The 22,644-nt window shown below is 38.4% G+C and overlaps 1 protein-coding gene across 4 annotated transcripts in view; it reads left to right on the top strand.

Annotated features, from left to right (window-relative positions):
- TNRC6C (trinucleotide repeat containing 6C) overlaps positions 1 to 20,735 on the top strand; it is a 90,382-nt gene extending 69,647 nt beyond the window's left edge. For 3 of the 4 annotated variants that reach the window (XM_010579406.1, XM_010579405.1, XM_010579404.1), the window contains 12 exons: positions 60 to 206; positions 661 to 783; positions 2,690 to 2,773; positions 3,110 to 3,341; positions 5,070 to 5,237; positions 6,427 to 6,618; positions 6,766 to 6,909; positions 9,774 to 9,890; positions 12,269 to 12,463; positions 13,857 to 13,927; positions 14,671 to 14,810; positions 17,904 to 20,735. In XM_010579406.1, coding sequence (XP_010577708.1) covers positions 60 to 206; positions 661 to 783; positions 2,690 to 2,773; positions 3,110 to 3,341; positions 5,070 to 5,237; positions 6,427 to 6,618; positions 6,766 to 6,909; positions 9,774 to 9,890; positions 12,269 to 12,463; positions 13,857 to 13,927; positions 14,671 to 14,810; positions 17,904 to 18,264 — 1,974 coding nt within the window. In that variant the 3' untranslated portion in view covers positions 18,265 to 20,735. The remainder of the gene's footprint in view (positions 1 to 59; positions 207 to 660; positions 784 to 2,689; positions 2,774 to 3,109; positions 3,342 to 5,069; positions 5,238 to 6,426; positions 6,619 to 6,765; positions 6,910 to 9,773; positions 9,891 to 12,268; positions 12,464 to 13,856; positions 13,928 to 14,670; positions 14,811 to 17,903) is intronic. The other variant, XM_010579407.1, reaches the window with a different exon arrangement.
- Positions 20,736 to 22,644: the final 1,909 nt, after the last annotated feature.

The raw sequence follows: 22,644 nt of genomic DNA, 5'->3' as shown, positions 1-22,644 counted from the left end.
TCCAAGTTATATGTTGAGTGATGTCTTTAAATGCCAATGTCTGTCTTGTCCTGCTGTAGATACCGAGTGGCAATCTGGGTATGTTTGGCAATAGCGGAGCAGCACAAGCCAGGACCATGCAACAGCCGCAGCAACCGCCAGTGCAACCTCTTAATTCATCCCAGCCTAGTCTTCGTGCTCAAGTGCCTCAGTTTCTATCCCCTCAGGTTAGATGACACTTCCACTCATGAGTTTTCCCTTTCCCTGGAACTCTTCCGTATGCACTCTCCTCTCCATGTGCATTCTGTCATGTTCCTGAGGCTTTGCAGCTGTGTGTTGTTTAATTTACTAGCCAGTAAGCGTGTTACATGGGTAAGATGTTCTCGCATGTATATTCTATACGTTATCTTTGTGGACACATTCTCGTGTTCATTTTTGCAAAACATACATGTTTCTAGAGAGCTGAGGAGTTTGTTCTCAGCTCTTTTTCTATAAATGGATGTTTGAGTATGGTTATTAAGATTTGTATTAGAGCCTCTTGTTAATTTTTGATAGTTCATGGTTCTACCACTGGTTATAGTAATATTTTCCAGCTGATGTCTTGTGACTCTTATTAACGGCTTACACAGTTGCCAGCTTTAAAAGTAAATGTACAACGTTTAATACACTGCTTTTTCTTAGGTTCAAGCACAGCTTTTGCAGTTTGCAGCAAAAAACATTGGTCTCAGCCCTGCACAGTTAACCTCGCCAATTAATAATCCTCAGCATATGACGATGTTGAACCAGCTCTATCAGCTGCAGCTGGTAAGTTAAAAGACATGGCAAATAAGCTCTAAATCAGAATTGGAAGCATGAAGATAAAATAAGAGAATTGCTAACTAAATTTTTAAATGGATGTGACATCTTTAAAACAATCAGATGCTGATGTTTTTGGTAGAGTTTCTTTTTAAAGAAACAAAATCGTGTTTTTTGCTTCAGGCTTTATAAATAGCAATTTGTGGAATAATTATCCTTTACAGCTGATCAGTGGAACTGAAAAGTCAGTTGTCTTTGTACTGGTATGAATAACATAGTATATTCTGAAACAGCACTAATCTGTGTATTACATGTGAATGTATGCAACTGATGGACCAGCTGGGAGATTTGTGTTGCAACAAGAGAGAAAACTCAGCAGTGCTGGTCACCTGAGTTACCTGGAGAACTTTCTTCAGTTGCCTCACTAAATAATAAAGTATAGGGTAAAGTTCCTGTTATTAGTGGAGTGTCTATTAAACACATCATGTGATAAGAACGACTTGTTTTTGAAAAGTTGTGGACTTCTGCTATATTTGCAAATTCTGTGTGTATATATGTATGTGTGTGTGTGTGTGTATGAAAATATTTAATTGGATTTTAAGACTATTTTGAAAAAAGATATTGCTAACAGTAAGCCAGTATTTTCTAGGGTTAAACATAAAAATGAGGATGACAAACTAGCTTAGTTGCTGATCTCAATGTGCTAGTCAAACTTTTTTATTAGTAACAGTGTTTGATACGATTATTCATTTCTGGTTATGTTTCCTAGTTTTGAGGAGCATAGCAATGATCTCATGCCATGGTAATAACTGAACAGTACACAGCTACTTGAAAAGTATCTGTACAGAATTGGATTTTAAATTCACGTGTTTCAGAGAAATACCTTGGGGGAAAAAAAATTTACCGCCCAGTGTCGTGGTTTAACCCCAGCCAGCAACTAAGCACCACACAGCCACTCACTCACTTCCCCCCCACCCAGTGGGATGGGGGAGAATATTGGGAAAAGAAGTAAAACTCGTGAGTTGAGATAAGAACGGTTTAATAGAACAGTAAAGAAGAAACTAATAATGATAACAACACTAATAAAATGACAACAGTAATAATAAAAGGATTGGAATGTACAAATGATGCGCAGTGCAATTGCTCACCACCCGCCGATCGACACCTAGTTAGTCCCCGAGCAGCGATCCCCCGCCCCCACTCCCCCCAGCTCCTATACTAGATGGAACGTCTCATGGTATGGAATACCCCGTTGGCCAGTTTGGGTCAGCTGCCCTGGCTTTGTCCTGTGCCAACTTCTTGTGCCCCTCCAGCTTTCTCGCTGGCTGGGCTTGAGAAGCTGAAAAATCCTTGACTTTAGACTAAACACTACTGAGCAACAACTGAAAACATCAGTGTTATCAACATTCTTCGCAGAACACAATTGACTCTATCCCAGCTGAAACCAGGACACCCAGTTAACCACATTAAAATTGGTGGAATTTTTCTGGAATAAAGCATCACAACTGATTAAATACAAAGTATCAGAACTCAAAAAGGCCAAAACAAAAATAACTGTTGGTATTTATCCTATTTGTATAATATTATAAACTTCTATTTTAATTTCTGCTTTGTGTAACAGTTTTTGCAGAGAAAAAAAGGTTCCCATGTTTAATGATCACTTACTGCTCACAAACTTACTTATCAGTTTATTGACATGTTTAGTTTAAAAAAAAACCAAATGAACAAGCACTGGACTTGTATCTATAATAAAATACATTTGTAACAAGATTCCTACTTTTGCTTCATTGACTGTTTTCAGAAAACTCCAATGTTTCTGTCTTTTCTAATTTATAATGTACCAGAGCTGTTCAAGCAAGTTTGTTTGGCTTATTGTATACGTTAGGACCTCTGACCTCTCATTTCTGTCTTGTAGGCGTACCAACGTTTACAAATCCAGCAGCAGATGTTACAGGCTCAGCGTAATGTTTCCGGACCCATGAGACAACAGGAGCAGCAAGTAGGTTTGCCTGCCAGTTCAATCTCTCCATTACAGTTTGGTTTCAATAGCTTAAAGAGATTGTACTACATTATACCAAAGCAGCTAAAGCATCCTTAGAAACAGTGATATAGTGCATGGCTTGAGTATTGAAAAGGAAAATGCTAGAGTAATAAAGCTACTTCACAGCATTCAGTTATTGGAGGAAAGTTCTTCAACCCTTAATACAGCCAATTTTTATTTGTAAAGAGATCTATTGTGTTATTTCACTGTAGAGAAAGGCACAAGAAATCTAGTGTCTTTTTGTTCAATTGAGCATTTATTGAATTTTTTTTTTTCCCCCCCTCCCCTTGTCAGGTTGCACGTACAATCAATAACATGCAGCAGCAGATCCAGCAGCACCAGCGCCAGCTGGCCCAGGCCCTGCTTATGAAGCAGCAGCCTCCCCCTCCACATCTATCTTTGCACCCCTCTGCAGGCAAATCAGCCATGGATAGCTTTTCACCCCATCCCCAGGCTCCCGGCCTACCTGACCTGCAGACCAAAGAGCAACAGTCTTCACCGAACACCTTTGCTCCTTACCCTCTTGGTAAGTGTCCTTCATTAATGCAGTTCCATATGAAAAAGACAGAGGGAGTATATTTCATTAATTCAGCATCTAAATGTTTTGCTTCATAGTATAACAAATACAGAAATATAAAAGATATGTTTATTAAATAATGCTGAGATGCCAAAACAAAATCATGGCACTACATATGCCTATCTGGTAGCTGTTCAGGTGGGCTGTATTTGCTCTCCTGTGCTCTGCCTGCAAATATCAGAACAGAAGATTTGCTAAATTAACTATCTATGTATGTTGCTATTTATGAACTAAATATAAATTAATAGTGTCATATTGTAACATACACAAATGTCATATTGATAAACAGGAATATCATTTGGAAGTCATGCAAAGTCATCAGCACTGGTAAGGCATCAATTTTGGTCAATCTATCAAGAAAGATATGGATCAGTTTGAAGGAATGCAGAAAGTGTTGTGCAGATGATGAGATGGTTCAAAAACATGACTGCTAAGGAAAAAAAAATTAAATCCTCTGCACTATAGTCTAAAGAGATGACTCAAGAGACATGCAGGAATCTTCAAAAATTTAAAAGATAGCTTCGAAGAAGTTTTCTTGCATGTGGTTAATGCAAGAAGTAATAAACTTTTGTTGCATAGAGGGAGATCTAGTTAAATGTTAAGGATTGCTTATTTGCTTTAAGCAAAGTAGAGTACTGGAATAAATTGTCTGGGAAGTTTTTGAAATCTTCACAGGTCATTTTGTGGTAGGTTAGACGTAGATCTGTCAAATATGATTGATGTCAAAATAATCGATTCGGCCTTGAGACAGGGTGAACAGAACAACCTTTCAGACCTGTTTTCTGTGATTGTTTGATGTATGCTACAGACTTCATTTATGACATAAAGGAATTAATTTAATCTCTTTGTGACTCTCTTTATGCTGTGTACAATAGAATTGCCAAGCTTTTTCTGCTATGCAGCAGTTAAGAAGGTAATTCTGACTGCTAATGGTGAGCTGTTATAGCAGGGAGCATCAGACGGCAAAAGAATTTATGAATTAAAGGCCTAAGTCTAAGAGGTTCTTATCATATCTCAGCTTCCTGTGATCTGCTAACGTTCAGGATTATAAATCAAAAAGGACCCAGATTCGCGTCACAGAAGCATGTCAAAATTATTCCTTAAGTGTATTCTGAGTGATTTTGTTCTGCTTATACAAAATATATGCCCAAATAGTACAACACCTGCTATGATGAATAGCAGCTCTTTGTATGACCTTTTAATTAGTTGCTTTGTTTGGGATTTTTTTAAATGTTGTTAGCAAAATAAAATGGCAAGCATCATTGGAGTGTGCTGGTGAGACATGAGGAATATTTTGGCTTAGCAGTGGAATGCTGCAAATTCTTTGCTGGTTTAAATGTAGCATTCCAGTGCATTCTTCCAGAATGCCTTTTCTGAGACAAGTGAAGAGACTGCAAGTAGAAATACTAACAGCTTTAAAATATTATACCTACATTTTTTTTTCTTTTTTTTCCTTTTAGCAAAGTTTTAACATTTTCTGAATTCATGGGAGTTCTATTGGTGTTCCCATAAAAGCAAAAGTTCTTGACAGCAGGTTAAAAATGTGCATAGTAAATTATTACACATACGTACAGATGTCTGAAAATCAATGTTTAATAATTTTTTTAACTGGATTTTTAAACACATCTTTTAATCCTCCAGTGTATTATGGGTATCTAATGACCTATTTCCCCTTAGCTGGACTGAACCCGAACATGAATGTAAATAACATGGACATTACTGGTGGTTTGTCAGTGAAGGACACTTCTCAGTCCCAGTCTCGCCTTCCTCAGTGGACACACCCCAACTCAATGGATAATCTGTCTAGTGCTGCTTCTTCGCTTGACCAGAACTCCAGCAAGCACGGTATGTCACATTTAATGTCTGTGTCAGTCTGGCTTTTTGAGACTTGAGTCATATTGCAATTGTATTTTTTTTTTCCATGTTACTGTTTTCGGTAAGGGCTCATAAATGGTTGGTACAGAGCGCCCTTTGAGACTGATATTTTTAAGATGATTTCTGCAGTCACATTCAACAATGCATTGAAGTTCTTGCAGCTATCACTTCCTACATGCAATGTAGGAATGGTGGTTTTCTTCATTTGCTGAATTTTGTTGCTCAGAACATGGAGTTCAAGTAAAACAAGCCATTAGTGTTGGCAAAACAAGTCCCACAAGCTTCCCCTTACTCCAGGTCTGCATACCTTCAATCCAAAAAAAAAATTTATATTGGCTTTCTCCCACTATTTTTCCAATATCGTTAACCTTTTACAGCCAGTCCTGTACAAAGGCATGATGGATTACATAGTTACCCACCCTGGGAGTTAGGAGCACAAACTTCGTATTTTTCCAGAAGCAATTGCTAATCTGTTTGAACACCTTTATCCCTAACGCCTCCAGTATCCTGAGTCGTTTATTCCTTTATTTCCTGTACCAAGTTTATTCTGTTAGAAAATGGTGCTCTGTTAACTTTATTGTATCCTGGATTTTACAATGAGCAGCATGAATTATTTCTTTTACAATAGTTTTTTATTCTGCAAGTTGCTGTACTCCTTATGCCAAATTGTAGTTTGGTAGTTTGTAGGAACATGAGAATGGCCATTTCAAATCAACTGTTCTGTCAGCAGTGAATACCTAGAGAAGCATGAGAAGAGGGCTTGCATACAGTGATATTCCTTAGTATGCTGTCTCAGCGAATTCCTGTTTACCATCAGTGTAATGATTTGAATTACTTAGTCTCTTTTTGGCAGTAATGTAATGCAAATTTCTTTAACTTGAGTGTCTAGATTGTACCAATGGTGTATCTCACAGCTGTAATTCCTAGTAAGGCTTCAGAGACTGTTAGCCTTGCTTACTGTGTCTATATTTTAATTTTCTTCTTTATCTTTGTAATACAGAAAGAAAACTAAAATATAAACAAAGCAGCAAGCAAGGCTTAACAGCCTTACTAGGAATTACAGCAATAACAATAACAAAAAAATATAGGGACTGATGAAATTCCATACCCAAAATTAGTCCCACTCCTAAACAAAGCCTTTCCATTTCATTCATTACAGGTGCTATACCTGGAGGTTTAAGTATTGGTCCTCCGGGAAAGTCCTCCATTGATGACTCTTATGGCCGGTATGATCTGATTCAAAACAGTGAATCGCCTGCCAGTCCACCCGTAGCTGTTCCTCACAGCTGGTCACGTGCCAAAACCGATAGTGATAAAATTTCCAATGGCTCCAGCATAAACTGGCCACCAGGTAACAAAATACAAAGCATTTGTGTTAAACTGATGTCCTTAAAATGTATCGTTGGTTTTATTTGTTGAATCATCATGCCTTCTGATACACAGGAACTTAGGAGAATTATGACTTTATATACTCTTCTTTTTATTATATTTGAAACAGAGTTTCATCCAGGAGTGCCATGGAAAGGACTGCAGAATATTGATCCTGAAAATGACCCCGACGTTACTCCTGGAAGTGTTCCAACTGGGCCTACCATAAACACCACAATACAGGATGTTAATCGCTATCTTCTCAAGAGTGGAGGTAAACACACAAATTACTTTCACATCTGTGTATGCTTTCTTTTTCTTTCCAAAAAAGTTGACTTCATATATTATGGATGTAGTATATTTTTTGCATGTAATCCTAATCTAATAATGCTTCTGCTCTGAACTTTCACTGAAAATCCAGAAATACTTGAGTTAAATATGGAACGAAGAAGTTTCTGGTTTTCCATGGGAATGTAAATATTTTTACATTGGAAAAGGCTGTGAGATGCAATACAAAATTCTGTGGTCACTGAAGTTTTTGTAATCTGTAACACTTTGTTTTGAACAAGATTTTGCTCTCCATACTGACCAACCTCTTACACACACTTTGTGAAATACTCAGAAGACACAATACAAAAGTTCCACAGTCGTTGCCGAGACAGCGGGCTTCTGTCACACTAATTAATTGTAGCTTTGTTAGAAGATCAATCAGCAAAATAAATTAGAGCTCTTTTATCCCAAAAACCATCAAAGAAAAGAAAAAATAGGGAATTGACTAGTAAACTAGTATTTCCCAGTGCCATTTCCATTCCTTTTGTCTTGGCAGTGCTTACTACAGAATTAAAAGGATGTTCTCTAAAACAATAAACCATTGGAACTATGCTACTTGTTAACTACATGTACTGAAAGTGGATCAAGGGAAGGGTGACTTGGTTTAATTGTGATCGGCATGCCGAAATAGGCAAGTTACCTGCGCTCTATTAGAGCACTCTAATATGCACAGGAATAGTATAACCAGGTTGTAGAGAAGGACCTGTCAGGATTAAAAATGTGGATTTTCTAGTAGTTAATCTGTGATATCTGTGTAGATTGTAAATCAGAACTATCCTTGAAATGGGTTTCCAGCTCTGGGCTTGTTAACGCAGGTGAAGGGATGTGAAATGTGAGGGAAAGGAGGCAGGGGTTTTCATTGCCTTGAATGATTTTAGTTGTCTCTTACCAGAAAGCAATCTTTATTTAAGCTGAAACATGAAGTATTTGTGTGCATGAGTAACATTGTATTAATTTCTAATGATCCAAATGTACTTCAAGGGGCAGGCAACCTGGATGGTTTGAAGTTATAAAAAGAGAAGTATAAAGACATAATTCAGTCACAGTTCAGATATGGTGCATGCAAGAAATACTCCCTTTAGGCCAAAAGCCTAGCCCTACAGAGCTATACCTGTAAGTTAGGTGATACCTACCACAGGTCTTCCTCCTTTATAGAAGGAGAGTATAAGCTCTGTTGGTGTATGATCTGCCTGTGGAATGAAGAAATAATTACACTACTTGGAGAGGGTCAGAATAGATGATCTTTGCAGAAGTAAACAGGCCTTCAAGAGCCAAAACCTTCTGAAAAGCAGTGACTGTTGGGGTCCATGTATGCTTCCTTTCCTCATTAGCTTTTTAGCTTGTTAATATTACAATTTTAATAAAAAATGTAGTTGCTGAATCTGTTTCTTTATGCTCGTATAACCTAGGTGTTTGCCTCTACGTAAAATTACCTGTTACTGTCAGTACCCCTCCATATGAGATTGGGGCTTTTGTGACATGCTGCCAAGAAGAGACTATCTTTGAATGCTGCAGCTTCAAGTACACGGACTGTATTAACAGAGTTGATCTCTGTTTAGAGGGCTAGACTGTGGCGTATACTGTCCTTGCACTGTATACGTAGAAGCAGACAAAACCTAACCTTTTGGGTTTATTTTTTTGTTTTACCCTGTTTGCTCATGAAGCTTTGCAGGGTCAGCTGCTATGAGCTGAAAGTCCTAGCCACATGGAATCAGGAATGGTTTCAGCTCTGTGGGCATATGGGCCTTTGAATCTGATATAATTCCCTCACTCCTGCCTGGGGAATAGATTATTTCCAGAGAAGGCCTTGATTAGAATTATTTTGCTTGAGACTGATGTCTGTATTGGTGTATCCTGTGGAAGGCAGTGAGTCTGGATAAGGTAAAGTTTGGTTGGTTGCTGTTCCAGTTGAAATTGTGGCCTGTGTTTTTTATTGAGCTGTGAGGGATGAGATAGTCCTTTTACTTCCTCCCTTCTACCTCAGTACAGCACTCTTTTCCAAAGAACTCACTGATTTTTATTAGTCAGTTAAAGATGTTACAGTATCACAGTCCATCCATGTATGTCAGGAATGATAAGTCACCTAGGATGCACACTTAATTTTGTTGGTGACTAGAGAGAATACTTCCAGCCTTTCTGGTTTTTATAATGAAGATATTTTATTTTACATTCTGTTTCTTTCATTTGCTGCCAGTAAGGAAATTCTGTGTATGCTTAGATAGCTCCTCAGATTGTAAATGATTTACCAAGATGGTTTCAGGCTATTTCATTTAATGTTATCAGTTTGAGAAGAGATTGCTAAAATACATCCTTGCTTTACTGAAAGTCTGCAAAAATCTAAAGATGTTTGTGGGCATGAGGATGTAGGGGAAGTGCTTACCTCAAGTAATTAAGGACAAATCACCCATGGTAAGAGGTTAGTTTGTCATATACATCTATGCTCATCTACAGTTGGCATTGCTTAAGTCAGCTGGCAGAGCACCTTTATAAATGAAGCCTGTTCCTTGAGACTAAACAGTTGTAACACTGATTTTCTGAGAGTCACATATCTTAAAGGAAATGCAGAATTGATCTTCTGCATAGGTGTGAGTACATCTGCTACTGTGCCAGCTTTCTCTTCTTTTCTACTAAAGACTTCTGCTTCACTTTATCATGCTTTCTATAACATTTCATTCCTAGAATTCAGAGACCAGGCTGATTAAGGAAAATGCCTTGCATGGTTTGTATTTGCACATAACAGATTTGCTTATGTCACACCAGACATCATTATGGCCATCTTTCTTAGTTGCTTCTCTGCTGGTTCTGCAGGGTCATCCCCAACATCATCTCAGAATGCCACGCTGCCTTCATCGAGTGCCTGGCCGCTTAGTGCCTCCGGCTACAGTAGCTCTTTCAGCAGCATTGCATCCGCACCTAGCATTGCAGGTACGAAAAATGGCCTTTCTACTTCCACATCCTTCTGCATTCTGAGAAAAGGCCCTAGGAAGTGTTTTCCCAGTTATTACAGTAGTGCTACTATAGAGAGAAACATTTTTTTTGTCCTGTGTTAGCTAGGCAGCTCTCCTGGCAGCTCTTCAGTGGTGAGCGTTGGATGGTATGCCTGGAATTGTGCTAAGGAAAAATGTATTCATTCCACTTGGTGCCATGTGCTGTCACTCTGTATTGGCATTGAGATCCCTTAATGGCTATTTCCATTGCAACTTTGAGGAGGAATATTGTCTAGGACCTCAGTAGAAACACCACTGCTAGACCCTTCCAGTAAGAGCTGATAATTTTTTTTTTAATAAATTCACTGTTAAACGTGAACCATCTTTAGCTCAGGCAAAAGTTTAGTAGTACCTCAAGGAGGTACTCTGCACGGCTCTGGAGGGGTTGGGTCTGGGGCTCTTAAATGTCTTCTAATAGTCAGTCCAAAGCCTGATGCTCCCCTATATGGCTGAGCTTGTGGATGGTCTAAATAATTACCCCTTTCTTTTTAATGGGCTATAAATTCTGGAGCATCTCTCTCTGCAAATCACGGAAACTTTGGTTGCAAACTGGCTACCTAAATATCCAGTTTGTCCCATTATAAAAATGTGTTGGGGCTGTTGCATGGATTGTATTAGGATTTTCATATCTAATCAATGAAAACCCTCCACTTTGAATAAAGGAGGGTGCAACCTTTAAGTCATACTGCAGAATGCACAACAAAAAGGGCTTGTTTGAAATGCTTTACGCCAATGAAAGGGAAAGAAAGGAATGGCTTGCTTTTCTTTTATCTGCCATGCATTTCTGCTTTATTTGCTTTTTATTTTTTTGCAGTGTCATCTAATCTTTGTGTTAACCCCATGAGAAGTAGTGACATAGCAACATCTAATCTGTGGTAATGTGCATGTATCGTGTGCTACATCACAGGTTGAGCTGCTCTGAGTTCTAAAACTCAGACCTTCTCCCTTTCTCTCCACCATTTTACCCTTGTTAACGTCTTCATCATCATTGTCAAATGATTTTTGTTGCTACAGTTTGCAAGAAGATGGGAGAGTGGTTGCCCTTTCACTGAAATTGTTATAATTCATATAAAATCATTGAGTTAAATGATATAGATAAATTGAGGCAATTTGGGAAGTGTGTGTGTATATAACTGAGGCTGTGATTTGGTGACTGGTAAATTTGGCTTTAGGACTAATAAAAAAACCTCAGTGGCTGCCTGATGCAAAGCATTGATTCAGTATAAGCTTAATCTGCCAGTTCAAATCTGGTTTTGAAAAAATTCACTTTCCATCTTGGACTTTGTCAGGCCAAGTATTTTCTTACTGTCTGCAATCAACATTAAAGCATTAAGGCAGCAAAATCACAGTGCCATTTGCTGTGGCAGAAGACACAGCGATATGACCATTTCAGTCCATTCCAGTCAAGCACATGCTGCTAATGTTAGCAATTGGGGGACTGTGCTATGACAAGGAAATTGGACTCTAATTTCGCAACATATTGTTGGTACAAGGGAAAAAAGGCACAGATGTGTAAGTCTAAAAGTGAATACAGGGTTTTGTTTTGGTATCCATAATTTGAATCAATTTTGTTTGCCACTGAATGCTAAACTGTATTTGTTGTTCCTATTTTTTGTATTATTTTACAAAACTCTGATTTGGCAGGAACAGTAGTAAGGTAGTTTAAAAACTGATTAGGGAAATAACAAAATGAACAGTAAAAAGTTAAAAAGAGGGACAGGCTGTGATACGGTCTAATCTTCTGAAGACTTCATTTTTCTCAAAGACACTTGGGAAGAAGAATATCTATTACTTTGAATATTCAGAAATACAGTTTTTGTTGGTCTTTGATCTTTGCAATTTTAATAATATATCAGAAGAACATAAGGATATACTGGTTACTTTATATTAGATAAAATGAGTTGTGTAAGAAAAAGTGGTTAAGTTCTATTAAACCTTTGAGAGAGACAATCTTGAAGTGTTTCATTATAATTTTGATTGAATTGGATTTCAAATGCTTAAGTCCATTTTCTGGTCTTTTTTTCACGTATTGTCTTTCACAAGAAAGTGAAATAGTAGATTTTAAAAGGGAACTGTATATGTAGCAGGTGGTGGGACATTCATTAAATACAAAATTCTTTGAAAATGTAAATACTAGTGTAAGTACGTTCAAAGGATATAGGATTTACATCACTGGATGGTACAGAATGCTATTCTTTTCTCTCCTGAAAAGCTGGAAGAATATAGTCAGTGCAGAAGCTTGATGATTACCCATCCTACTTGGTTTAACAGGTGTTGCTAACTAAAAATACACAAATGTGGTTTTTTCTACTGCAGGTAAATTGTCAGACATCAAGTCTACGTGGTCCTCTGGCCCAATCTCTCACACACAAGCCTCTCTATCCCATGAACTATGGAAGGTACCCAGAAACACTACTGCTCCTACGAGACCACCTCCAGGCTTAACAAACACCAAGCCATCATCTACATGGGGTGCCAGTCCCCTGGGTTGGACCAGCTCTTACTCCTCTGGTACTCTTGACTTCTGTGTTTTATAACACCACAGTGCCTTCTTTTTATTGTTTGCTTTTATTCTGTGTTACAATAGTGAGGCACCCCATAGCTGTGTATTAGGCTCCAGAAACTTGAGGTTTAATACAAGTAGAATGTTTCTGGTTTGGGGATGAAGCTCATGTCTGTTTATTTTGGTTAGGATAAGTTGTAAATGAAGCTGTCATCTTTCAGGTCGTCATATTAGTAATTTTACGTAGGAATTGCTGAATTGCTTAACTCCAACTAGGATTTTTTTCCATTTCCTTGATTTCTAAAAATATCTTTTAAACATGTTTCTTGTTTTGTGGTATGATCTATGACTGCCTACGAGGCTTCAAGACGAATGAATCAGCCCACGGAATTTAATATGGAACACATTTTTGGAGCATGGATGTGAAGCATTTAGGACCTGATGGCGTTGCAGGGCCCTCAGGGAATGTCTTGATTTTTTTCATGCAGGCTCTTTTTTTAGATGTCGTTGTTGTGCTAAATACAAATATGAGAAACCATGGATCTGGCTATATAAATAAATAAATATATATATATATATAAAAAATCATGTTTGTTTGTGAAGTATTGTCAGCTTCAAAAGTATTACACCTATTTTATATAAAGCTGACTATTTTAATTAATCTGCTTACACTAAGTTGGGAGTTAAATGTTCTTCCCTCTTCTTGCCATTTATTTTGTATCTGTTTTCTTCACCAAAACCCCACCTGGTGGGCAGATATTGCTGATGCCAGGATTCACTCTGGAGCCTGAGTGTGGTCATGCATGTGACTACAGAAGTACTGCAGTTTCTCAAATGCCACTCATAAATACCAAGCTTGTACAGTTTCTCATTGTAAAACACCAGGCTGAAGTTGGAAAAGCAGGTTTTGTTGGTTATGTCCTTGTATCTTTAATCAGAACATTGTCGGTGCAGAAATATCTGTTTTGAATAAGTCATATACATTAATCTATCATTGGCAAGATAGCAGAATGCTGCAGTGCTATAAAAATCTTCAACAGCAAGCAGCAATCTGAGCTTGGACGTCTGAATTGCTTTTAAAATGTGTCCTCCAGATTAATTCTAATGTAACCTGAAGATACAGTCTGTTGCAGTGTCATATCTGCATCCGCTAGTTTTCTAACAGTTATTGTGGGAATGTGAAAAATGCCACAGATCTTTTAAATGTAACAAAAACAGGTTTTCATTCAGCAACCTTCATTCCAAAGAGAACAATAAATCAAGATATGAGGAAACTGCTGTAGGATTTGTTTTCAGTAGCAGTAACGCTTGCTAGTATGTTGTGATTCCAGATAAGTTTTCTTCTTGTAATATGCTCTCCACACCATGATAAAATGTTTTGTTGTGGAATTTGTATTGTAGGTTCTGCATGGAGTACTGACAGCTCAGGGAGAACAAGCAGCTGGCTGGTTCTTCGAAACCTCACACCCCAGGTAAATAGAATTGTACATAACTAGTTATGAAAAGAGACTTCTCACATTTAAGAGATAAGAACAACATTTATCAACCTTGGTCATTTGGTTCATCTGAAGGAAAAATAATTATTCTGCATTTATTACAAGTGTCTGTTTTCTACAGGGAATTTGTTAAATTTTCAAAGTGCTGTCAAATCAAGTATGAACTTTTAAGGCTGTAATTAGCCATTCAATGTGCACCATTTATATATGTGTAAGTTTGGAGGTGAATGATGTTTTAAAGCAGATACAGAGATGTAAAATCTGCTTTTGCTATGGGTTTGGTTTTGGTTTTCTCCTAAGTCTGTCAAATCGTCTAGTTCTCCACGTAGTGTCATTCACGAGGAAGAATATAAGCCACAAAGCCTTGAATGTAGATATCCAAATTAATTTTGGGGAAAATTTAGTTATATTTATGAACAATGTGGGTTTCCTTTGACTTATTTCTGGACTTCTGTGGACTTCTTATGATATATATAATTTGTATCACCTAAATTGGGAAATTTTGTGCACAGGTCTGTAGGGAAATCTTAAAAAGACAGGCTGTCTCACTCAATGAAGACAGTGATAAGTCTATAATTAAATTCTTATGGAAGAAAAACACACACACACACACCCCTTCCACCTTTACTCTTTAGCTTTTAAACTTGTTTAGTTAACAAGCGTTTAAAGTATAATCACAAAAATACAGATAACCTTTTCCCCCCTTTCCCTCTTAACAGATTGATGGTTCCACACTGCGGACACTGTGTTTGCAACATGGCCCTCTAATAACATTCCACTTGAACCTCACGCAAGGGAATGCTGTGGTCCGATACAGTTCCAAGGAAGAAGCAGCCAAGGCCCAAAAGTCTCTGCATATGTACGTTTCTGCTCTCTCTTTCCTTTGTTATGAAGCCAGTTTTATCTCAGAAACCATTTTCTTAGACATTTATTTGCTAGCACTTGGAACTGATCACTAGTTAGTTTAATCTGATTTTGAAAATTACCTGATGAGAAAGGGAAAAAATAATTGGGGGCTAGATACTCATATACTACCAAATAAGAGGTCTACAAAACTTGGTAATAGATATTCACTGTTAATAATGTGCTCAGTAAGGATTTGTCACCTATAAGGATGCAAAGAATTCATAAGATGTGATAAGAATTCCAAAGGAAGCGCAGAGAGAGCATGAGACGAGGTTTTGGCTTTAGAAAGCAACAGAAAGGACAAAACAATGATAAATAAAGAATGGGTTCATGGTGGTCTTCTTTCGTAAAGGAGTTATGAAAGAAATTGAAAGAAATGTACGACAACAAAATGTGCTTTTTAGGTGTTTTAAAATCCATGGGACTAATTGGCATACTACGCAAGAGCTGGAGAATTTGAGTGATAAAATCAGTGACATCAGGGAGGATTAAGAATATAGAGACTGATGTTTCAAAAGAATACTTAGGTGCTTAGAGTTGGAAAGCAGTTTTCTTTATCAACAGGTTATAGCGTGAGTATAATGAAAAGTACTGATCATAGCAGAAACATTGTTTGGAACTAGCTGTACTACTGGCCTCATTACCTTCCCTATACTTAGAAATTTAGGAGCAATGGTTACTCCATATGTAAAGTTGCAACTACTTTCCCATGAACCTGATTAACAGGAATTGTAGTAATAATGACATTAATGACCATGTTGCTTTTTTAACTGTTGACCACTCCTTAATTAAATATTACGAAGCAGCATTCAGAACAATTGGAGATGAAAAATTGACCTATCTTAGTTATACCGGTTTAGATGTGGGCATCAAGTAAAAGAAATAATGCCAAAGGCAAAATTAATATGTGAGTTTAAAGATAAGCACTTGTTTTAAATATCATAGAATCATAGAATGGTTTGGGTTGGAGGGGACCTTAAAGATCATCTAGTTCCAACCCCCCTGCCATGGGCAGGGACACCTTCCACTAGACCAGGTTGCTCAAAGCCCCATGCAACCTGGCCTTGAACACTGCCAGGGATGGGGCATCCACAACCTCTCCGGTCAGCTTGTTCCAGTGCCTCATCACCCTCACATGAAGAACTTCTTCCTTACATCTAATCTAAATCTACCCTCTTTCAGTTTAAAGCCATTACCCCTTGTGCTGTCACTACATGCCCTTGTAAAAAGTCCCTCTCCAGCCTTCTTGTAGGCCCCCTTTAGGTACTGGCAGGCTGCTGTAAGGTGTCCCTGGAGCCAACTCTCTCAGCCTGTCTTCGTAGGAGAGGTCCTCTAGCCCTCTGGTCATCATCGTGTCCCTCCTCTGGACTTGCTCCAACAGGTCCATGTCCTTATGTTGGGGGCCCCAGAGCTGAAGGCAGTACTGCAGGGGGGGTCTCAAGAGAGCAGAGGAGAGGGGGAGAATCACCTCCCTCGACCTGCTGGTCACGCTTCTTTTGATGCAGCCCAGAATACAGTTGGCTTTCTGGGCTGCAAATGCACGTCGCCGGGTCATGTTGAGCTTCTCGTCAACCAACACCCCCAAGTCCTTCCCCTCAGGCCTGCTCTCATTCTCCGCCCAGCCTGTATTTGTGCTTGGGATTGCCCTGACCCATGTGCAGGACCTTGCACTTGGCCTTGGTAAACTTCATGAGGTTCACACAGGCCCATCTCTCAAGCCTCCCAAGGTCCCTCTAGATGGCATCCCTTCCCTCCAGCATGTTGGCCGCACCACACAGCTTGGTTGTGTCGGCAAACTTGCTGAGGGTGCGCTCAATCCCGCTGTCCATATCGCCGACAAAAATGTTAAACAGCACCGGTTCCAAGACCGACCCCTGAGGAACGCCACTCGTCACTGCTCTCCCCTTGGACGTCGCGCCATTGACTGCAACTCTTTGAGTGCGACCATCCAGCCAATTCTTTATCCACCAAGTGGTCCATCTGTCAGATGGACGTCAGAGTACAGATGTTGAATATGTGTTCCCAACACAGCCAGTGGGTTTCAAGTATATCTTTAAATAAAAGCAGGAATAAGCACTAGACACAGAAGAGTTGAACTGTACATTGATGAGTTAATCTCAAACATTGTGATGGGATAAGACCTTTAAAGGTATGAAAGCATACTTGTTCATTACATGTGAAAAAAGGATTCTCTAATCTTTCTGAGTCTTCAAGTCTTCTGAGAATATTAAAAAAAGGAGGAGCAATTACACACCTTGTGGTCTGGAGCTTGCTTTGCTACATTATATGATGCATTGTTGGATCTGTATTTTCTATCTTATCTTTTTAGTAAAGCAAAATGCTGTAACTACTACAGGTCCCAGTGCTCAGAACTAATAAAAGCTACAACATTTATGCAAAAATAAAAGTAGGGAAAGGAGGCAGTGTTATCAGGTGCTTGAGCATGGCCTCAGAAATAGCATTTCAGCCTTTGCTGTAACTAAAAAGTTATCATCGAGTGTGATGGCTGTAGACATCCTGAGGTGGAAGGTGTCTGAGTGTTATTTCTGCTCCTATATCTGGCAGATTTAAAAAAAAAAGAGAGAGACTTCTTTTCCTGGTTAGTTGATTTTAAAATACGCAGCAAATGATTGAATCTGCTGCAGGATATATTCTTTGATGAGAAATTCATGTGAAGAGAATAGTTTTTGAAAAATTTTTATAATAAATTTGTCATTATTGGCATCATTTGTTGCTGATAATGCTGGTATGCCTGTATCTTTATGCCTAGAGTACAGCCTCCTGTGATGCATGTTAGTTAAATGAGGTGGTGTCCCCACGTATGGCTTTGTGTGTTTGCCTATGGATGTAGAAAGGTAGATAGAAAATAGGACAGAGAAGTCTTTGTTTAAGAGCCTGGGATTGCTAAAAGTGAGCAGATGTGGCATAACTCTTCACCTTGACTTCAACTTGGGGGAACATGGATTGATATCCATCTCGGATACTTCCAGAGGTACCCTTTGCACGCCTTGTTTCATGTTGCTGCACCTTTTGTTTTCGTCCTCAGGTGTGTCCTGGGAAACACTACCATCCTGGCCGAGTTTGCTGGTGAAGAAGAAGTCAACCGTTTCTTAGCACAAGGCCAGCCACTGCCGCCCACCTCCAGCTGGCAGTCCAACACTGGAACCAACCAGACTCGCCTGGGCTCCTCCAGCAGCTCTCACGGCTTGGTGCGCAACGACGCCGGCCACTGGAACGCTCCCTGCCTGGGGGGCAAGGGGAGCAGCGACCTGCTGTGGGGTGGGGTGCCTCAGTACTCCAGCAGCCTTTGGGGACCCCCGAGCACCGATGACGGCAGAGTGATCGGAAGCCCGACACCTTTGAATACTCTTCTTCCGGGTGATCTTCTCAGTGGGGAGTCCATCTAGGAAACAAGAGAAACAAAATGGAAATAACAATCATCAGCACTAAAGGAAAAATAAAAATTGTAACCCTTTCCAGTCCCGGGCTTGATGAAGAATCCAGCTTTAACAGATCAGACTGGCAGCCCTTTTTAGTACCTCTGTCCAATATCGAATATGAAACTGCAGAAGTCCTTGTGAACTGTTCGTGAAACAGTATGGGCTACTTTTGGTCAGTGTCACATGCTAATGACAGGTTTTATTTTTTTTCATGGCTTTTTGTTTTATGTTGTCTTTTTATGTTTGTATGGTGATTTTCAAAACAAAGTATAAAAGCTGCTTAGAATAGGTCTATCATGAAGGGCACTTTTCAGAATTTGGGCTGGAAAGGGTTATTTTATCAACTGGGGTGGGGAAGGGGGAAATGAAAGCCTATTTAAAATGAGCCTGTGACTATTATGCACATTACCAGAGGCGGACCCAATAATCAGAAAAGGGTGAAGTGTGATATTTACCATTGGTACAGAAAAGTAATGAATCTGAATGGTAACTATTGACTGTACAGGTTGAGCGGGGGGGAGGGAGGGCAGGGTTGGGGTATCTCTGTGTCCACTACTCCCATGGATCTGCCTATGCACATTACCCTTGTTTCATTACTTTTTCATGTCATTTTTTTAATCCCAAAAATATAAAAAGTAAAAAACAAAAAAATAAAAAAAAAAAACAAAAAAAAACAACAAAAAAAACCACAAAAAAAAAAAACATATCAACATGCAAATACTTGAATCCAGCAGGCCAATAACAAAATGTGAACACTTTCTAAGTCTAATTATTACACTTCCAGGTCAGCATCAGTACACAAAAAACAGGCTCTAAGAATTTTTTTTTTAAAGTTCAGACTATATGTTTTTGTTGGAACAGATGTATGTGTGTGAGTGTGCTTGTGTGTATGTATGTGTGCGTGTATGTGTGTGCCCACGTGTGGTTTAACTAAAAGTGTGAATTTTTTCCTTTTATTCAGTATATGCTTTTTATTTGCTCATTGGTCAAATGTTTAATTGTTATTAGCTTCTAACTTTGCACTGAGTGTCCGCAGCCCTTCTTGTAGCTAATCCTATAATGTTAAAAAGAAAAAAAAAAAAAAAAAAAAAAAAAAAAAAAAAAAAAAAACTGAAAAAAGGGGCCGGCGACAATTCACGTGTAAATGTTTACTCAAGGACTCTTACGCATTTTAAAAATTACAGTGTGTATCTCTGGAGAATAATATGTATATCTACCTTTAGCGGCTTTTTATTGTGGACTAAATGCAAGAAAATTATTACCGGAGTATTGCACCATTTTTCCATTCGGAATATAAAGTTTAAAAAAAATACTCTTGTTGAACTGTGGCCATAGATAATTGTAAAGAGTTGATAGTTCCCTTGCAAGCAGGAACAGAAACAAGCACTTGGACATAGGTTTTGACTGCTTTTGGAGGAGCCAGGAGTTTTGGCTCCCACCTGTTTACAGACCTTTTTTTCTCCTTCAAACTTTAAAATAAAAAAGGAATTAAAAAAAAAAAAGAAAAAAAAAAAGAGACTTCCATCATAAAGAAAACTATTTTCAGAATGAAGATATGCTACTTCAGAGCTCTGGGATTGAACAGTGTTGTTGTATTATTCTTTTCTTTGGCCATTGCTGTGTACTATTTTTGTTGTTGTTTTTCTCCTCTTCGTCAAAGTGGCGAAAACTTTGTGATCACTATCTTGCACATGGTGGAAGATGTCTCAGGAAAGCCGGGTTTCCCGAGGAGCAACTCCACACCATTTCATGTATTTTTAAAACCCAACTCCTAGCACTGAAGATATTATTAAAAAACAAAATAAAATAAAAAAAAGACAGTAAGAAAGAAGAAAATACCTAATCTAATGTGTAGCAGTTACATATTTACCAAATAATGGACTCAAAAGAAATAGATGTTTGAAGAGTGCTTTATATATTAAAAAATCGCTTTATGTTTAAAAAAAGATCAATGTTTTTGATTGTTTTGAAAGGAAGAAAGACAATGGATTAACATACACTTCAAGTATGTTTTAAAAATTATATGAACATTGTGCTCCCTGCCTGCTTGGATCAGGAAACTTGTGCATTACACTTTTTTTTTTTTTTTGAAGATTAGCTTTTTAATGGTTTTATCAGATTTAAAGGGTCCTGCAAGATTGCAAATTAACAAAAGCTGGTTTTATAGAGGATCATGAACTATGCACAAACTGGGTTCAAGACTTGTTTTTTTTCTCAAGTTTTAGTAGTGTATTTAGCTGAATAACCTTTCCTCAGAGTAATTACATCTCATTGCCATTACACGCCTCCTACGTATATATTTTATATATATATACACACACAGAGTTATATAAAATATGTATGTGTGTATGTGCGTGTTTACATACAATTTTCCATGCTGAAGTTTAGCATTGAGTTGTAGAAAAACTCCTGATATTTTAAAATTGGGAACGAAAATTTCTGTTTAAAGGTTGGGGGGGGGGGGTTTTGTTTTGGGGCTTTTTTTTTTTTTTTTTTTTTTTGCCTTTCCTTTTGGATTAAAGATGTCTGTAACTCTGAGATTTAAAAAAAAAACAATTGTGGCTTTTAATGTTTATTCTCCTCATAGAATGTGATTGTTAAAGAACATGCACCGAAAGTTGCTTTCAAGAGTACGAAGATTCTTTGAAACTTAATAAATTGCAGTTTTTTCTTGGCTGTTCAAATAATGTGTATTTTTCTTTTATGCAGGGGATACTAAAAAAACCCATATAGTTAAATCTGTTAAGGTATTTCATGGAAGAAGTTTAACTCTTTCAGTATTAATGAGAATTAAGTGTACAGCCAGGCAAATCACTCCTGTAAGTGTAGTCACACACTGTGAATCTGTGCTTGTTGGTGATGGCATTCTCATAAGCTTGTACCATGAACGCTTTGCATATCGCATCCAAAAGAGCGCTGCATAAAAAGCAGTAATCATTTTTTTGTTAGAATTATGTTTTTCTCATTTGTTCGTGTCTTTATATAATGCAGTAGATGAACTGTTAACACTGAATATTGTGAGGCTGAAGGCTTCTCTCTAGCTCTACCATTCAGTCACCCTGTAGCCTCCCGTTTTCTGGACCTGGATGTCTCTAGCTCTAAATTGCCAGTTCCAGTAAATTTTCTGAGGTGGGCAAATAGCGCGTAAATAAAATAGGGTAGAAACGCCAAAGTATTTTCATGTTTGGCCTTTTAGGTTTTGAAATTAAGGAAGATACTTACAGTGGCTAACATCAGGCATAGGAGGTGAACTGCAGAAGGTTCATGGAGGGACCCAAACTTGCTCCATCTCCCTTGTCTAAAGATGAGCTTAAGTCCTCCTTCCACCTCCATCAAACCAGTTCTTCACCTCTTCGTGGCACTGAGGTGATTTGCACCGAAAGCATGATTTACGGCAGGTCTGGCCCCAGGTCTCCAGTGGTTACGAGTTTGTACAGTAAAACTCATTCCACTGATCCATTTGAGAAGGAAAATACCTAACGTGAAGAACTGGATTAATAAGAAAGCAGTTCACAGCCCTGAACAACTATGTGCGCTGCGGCTGTAGCCCATCTTTGCTGTCACTAGGATTATCTGCCATAAACTGTACATTTAATAAGACAGACCCATGGGGCAGGGGGGGACCCAAGCAACTCTTGAGAGTTTGCAGTTTGCTAGCAGATGTGATACAGTTAAAAATTATCAAATGTAGATTCGGGGGTAACAGAATTCTGTTCTCTAAATAGCTAAAGTATCCAGTCTGAAGCCTGTTCTGCTAATTTTTTTATTGATACCACCCTGAAGTTGCACAGCTGTTTGCCACGGTTGTTTTTTACTGTGAACTGCTTCCTCTCCCATCTTTGTTTTTTTTTCTTCTCTTCCAGGTGTTTGTAACGAAACTCTTAGAAAGAAAGTTGCCTTCTCTTTTCCTTCCTTGGTTTTTCATTTGGTTTGTGTTTTGTTTGCATTTTTTTTTTCCTTAGCAAGGAGGGCTTTCAGTTTCAGTGTCTCTGGCTTTTGTTTGCCTAGACATCAAAGTCCGTTACAGAGTCGGATGTTTTAGCTAACGAGTTTTTGTCTTCCATAAGGTTGGCAGAGATGGATTTTTGTAAATCAGATGCACTCTTAAAATTTAGTATCCCACCCTGGTATATTAAAGGAAATGTAGCTTTTGGCCAAAATCAGTCTTCTAGTGTTTGTGTAGCTCTTTTTCAGTGTCATACTCTTTTTCTGCTTTAATGCTCTCCAGTATTTCTGAACTGGTAAAGATAGCTCCTGATGATAAGGATTCTCCTTATGGCTCCAGAATCTTTACAAGAAAACATTTTTAACAATTTGTGTTTTTCTGTATATTGCATTTACTGTATC

The sequence above is a fragment of the Haliaeetus leucocephalus genome, unplaced genomic scaffold (genome assembly GCF_000737465.1).
Source record: "Haliaeetus leucocephalus isolate CR32 unplaced genomic scaffold, Haliaeetus_leucocephalus-4.0 Scaffold657, whole genome shotgun sequence".
NCBI classification, from domain to species: domain Eukaryota; kingdom Metazoa; phylum Chordata; class Aves; order Accipitriformes; family Accipitridae; genus Haliaeetus; species Haliaeetus leucocephalus.
Note: the sequence above shows the minus strand (reverse complement) of the source record. Positions and strands in the feature narration are given on the sequence as shown.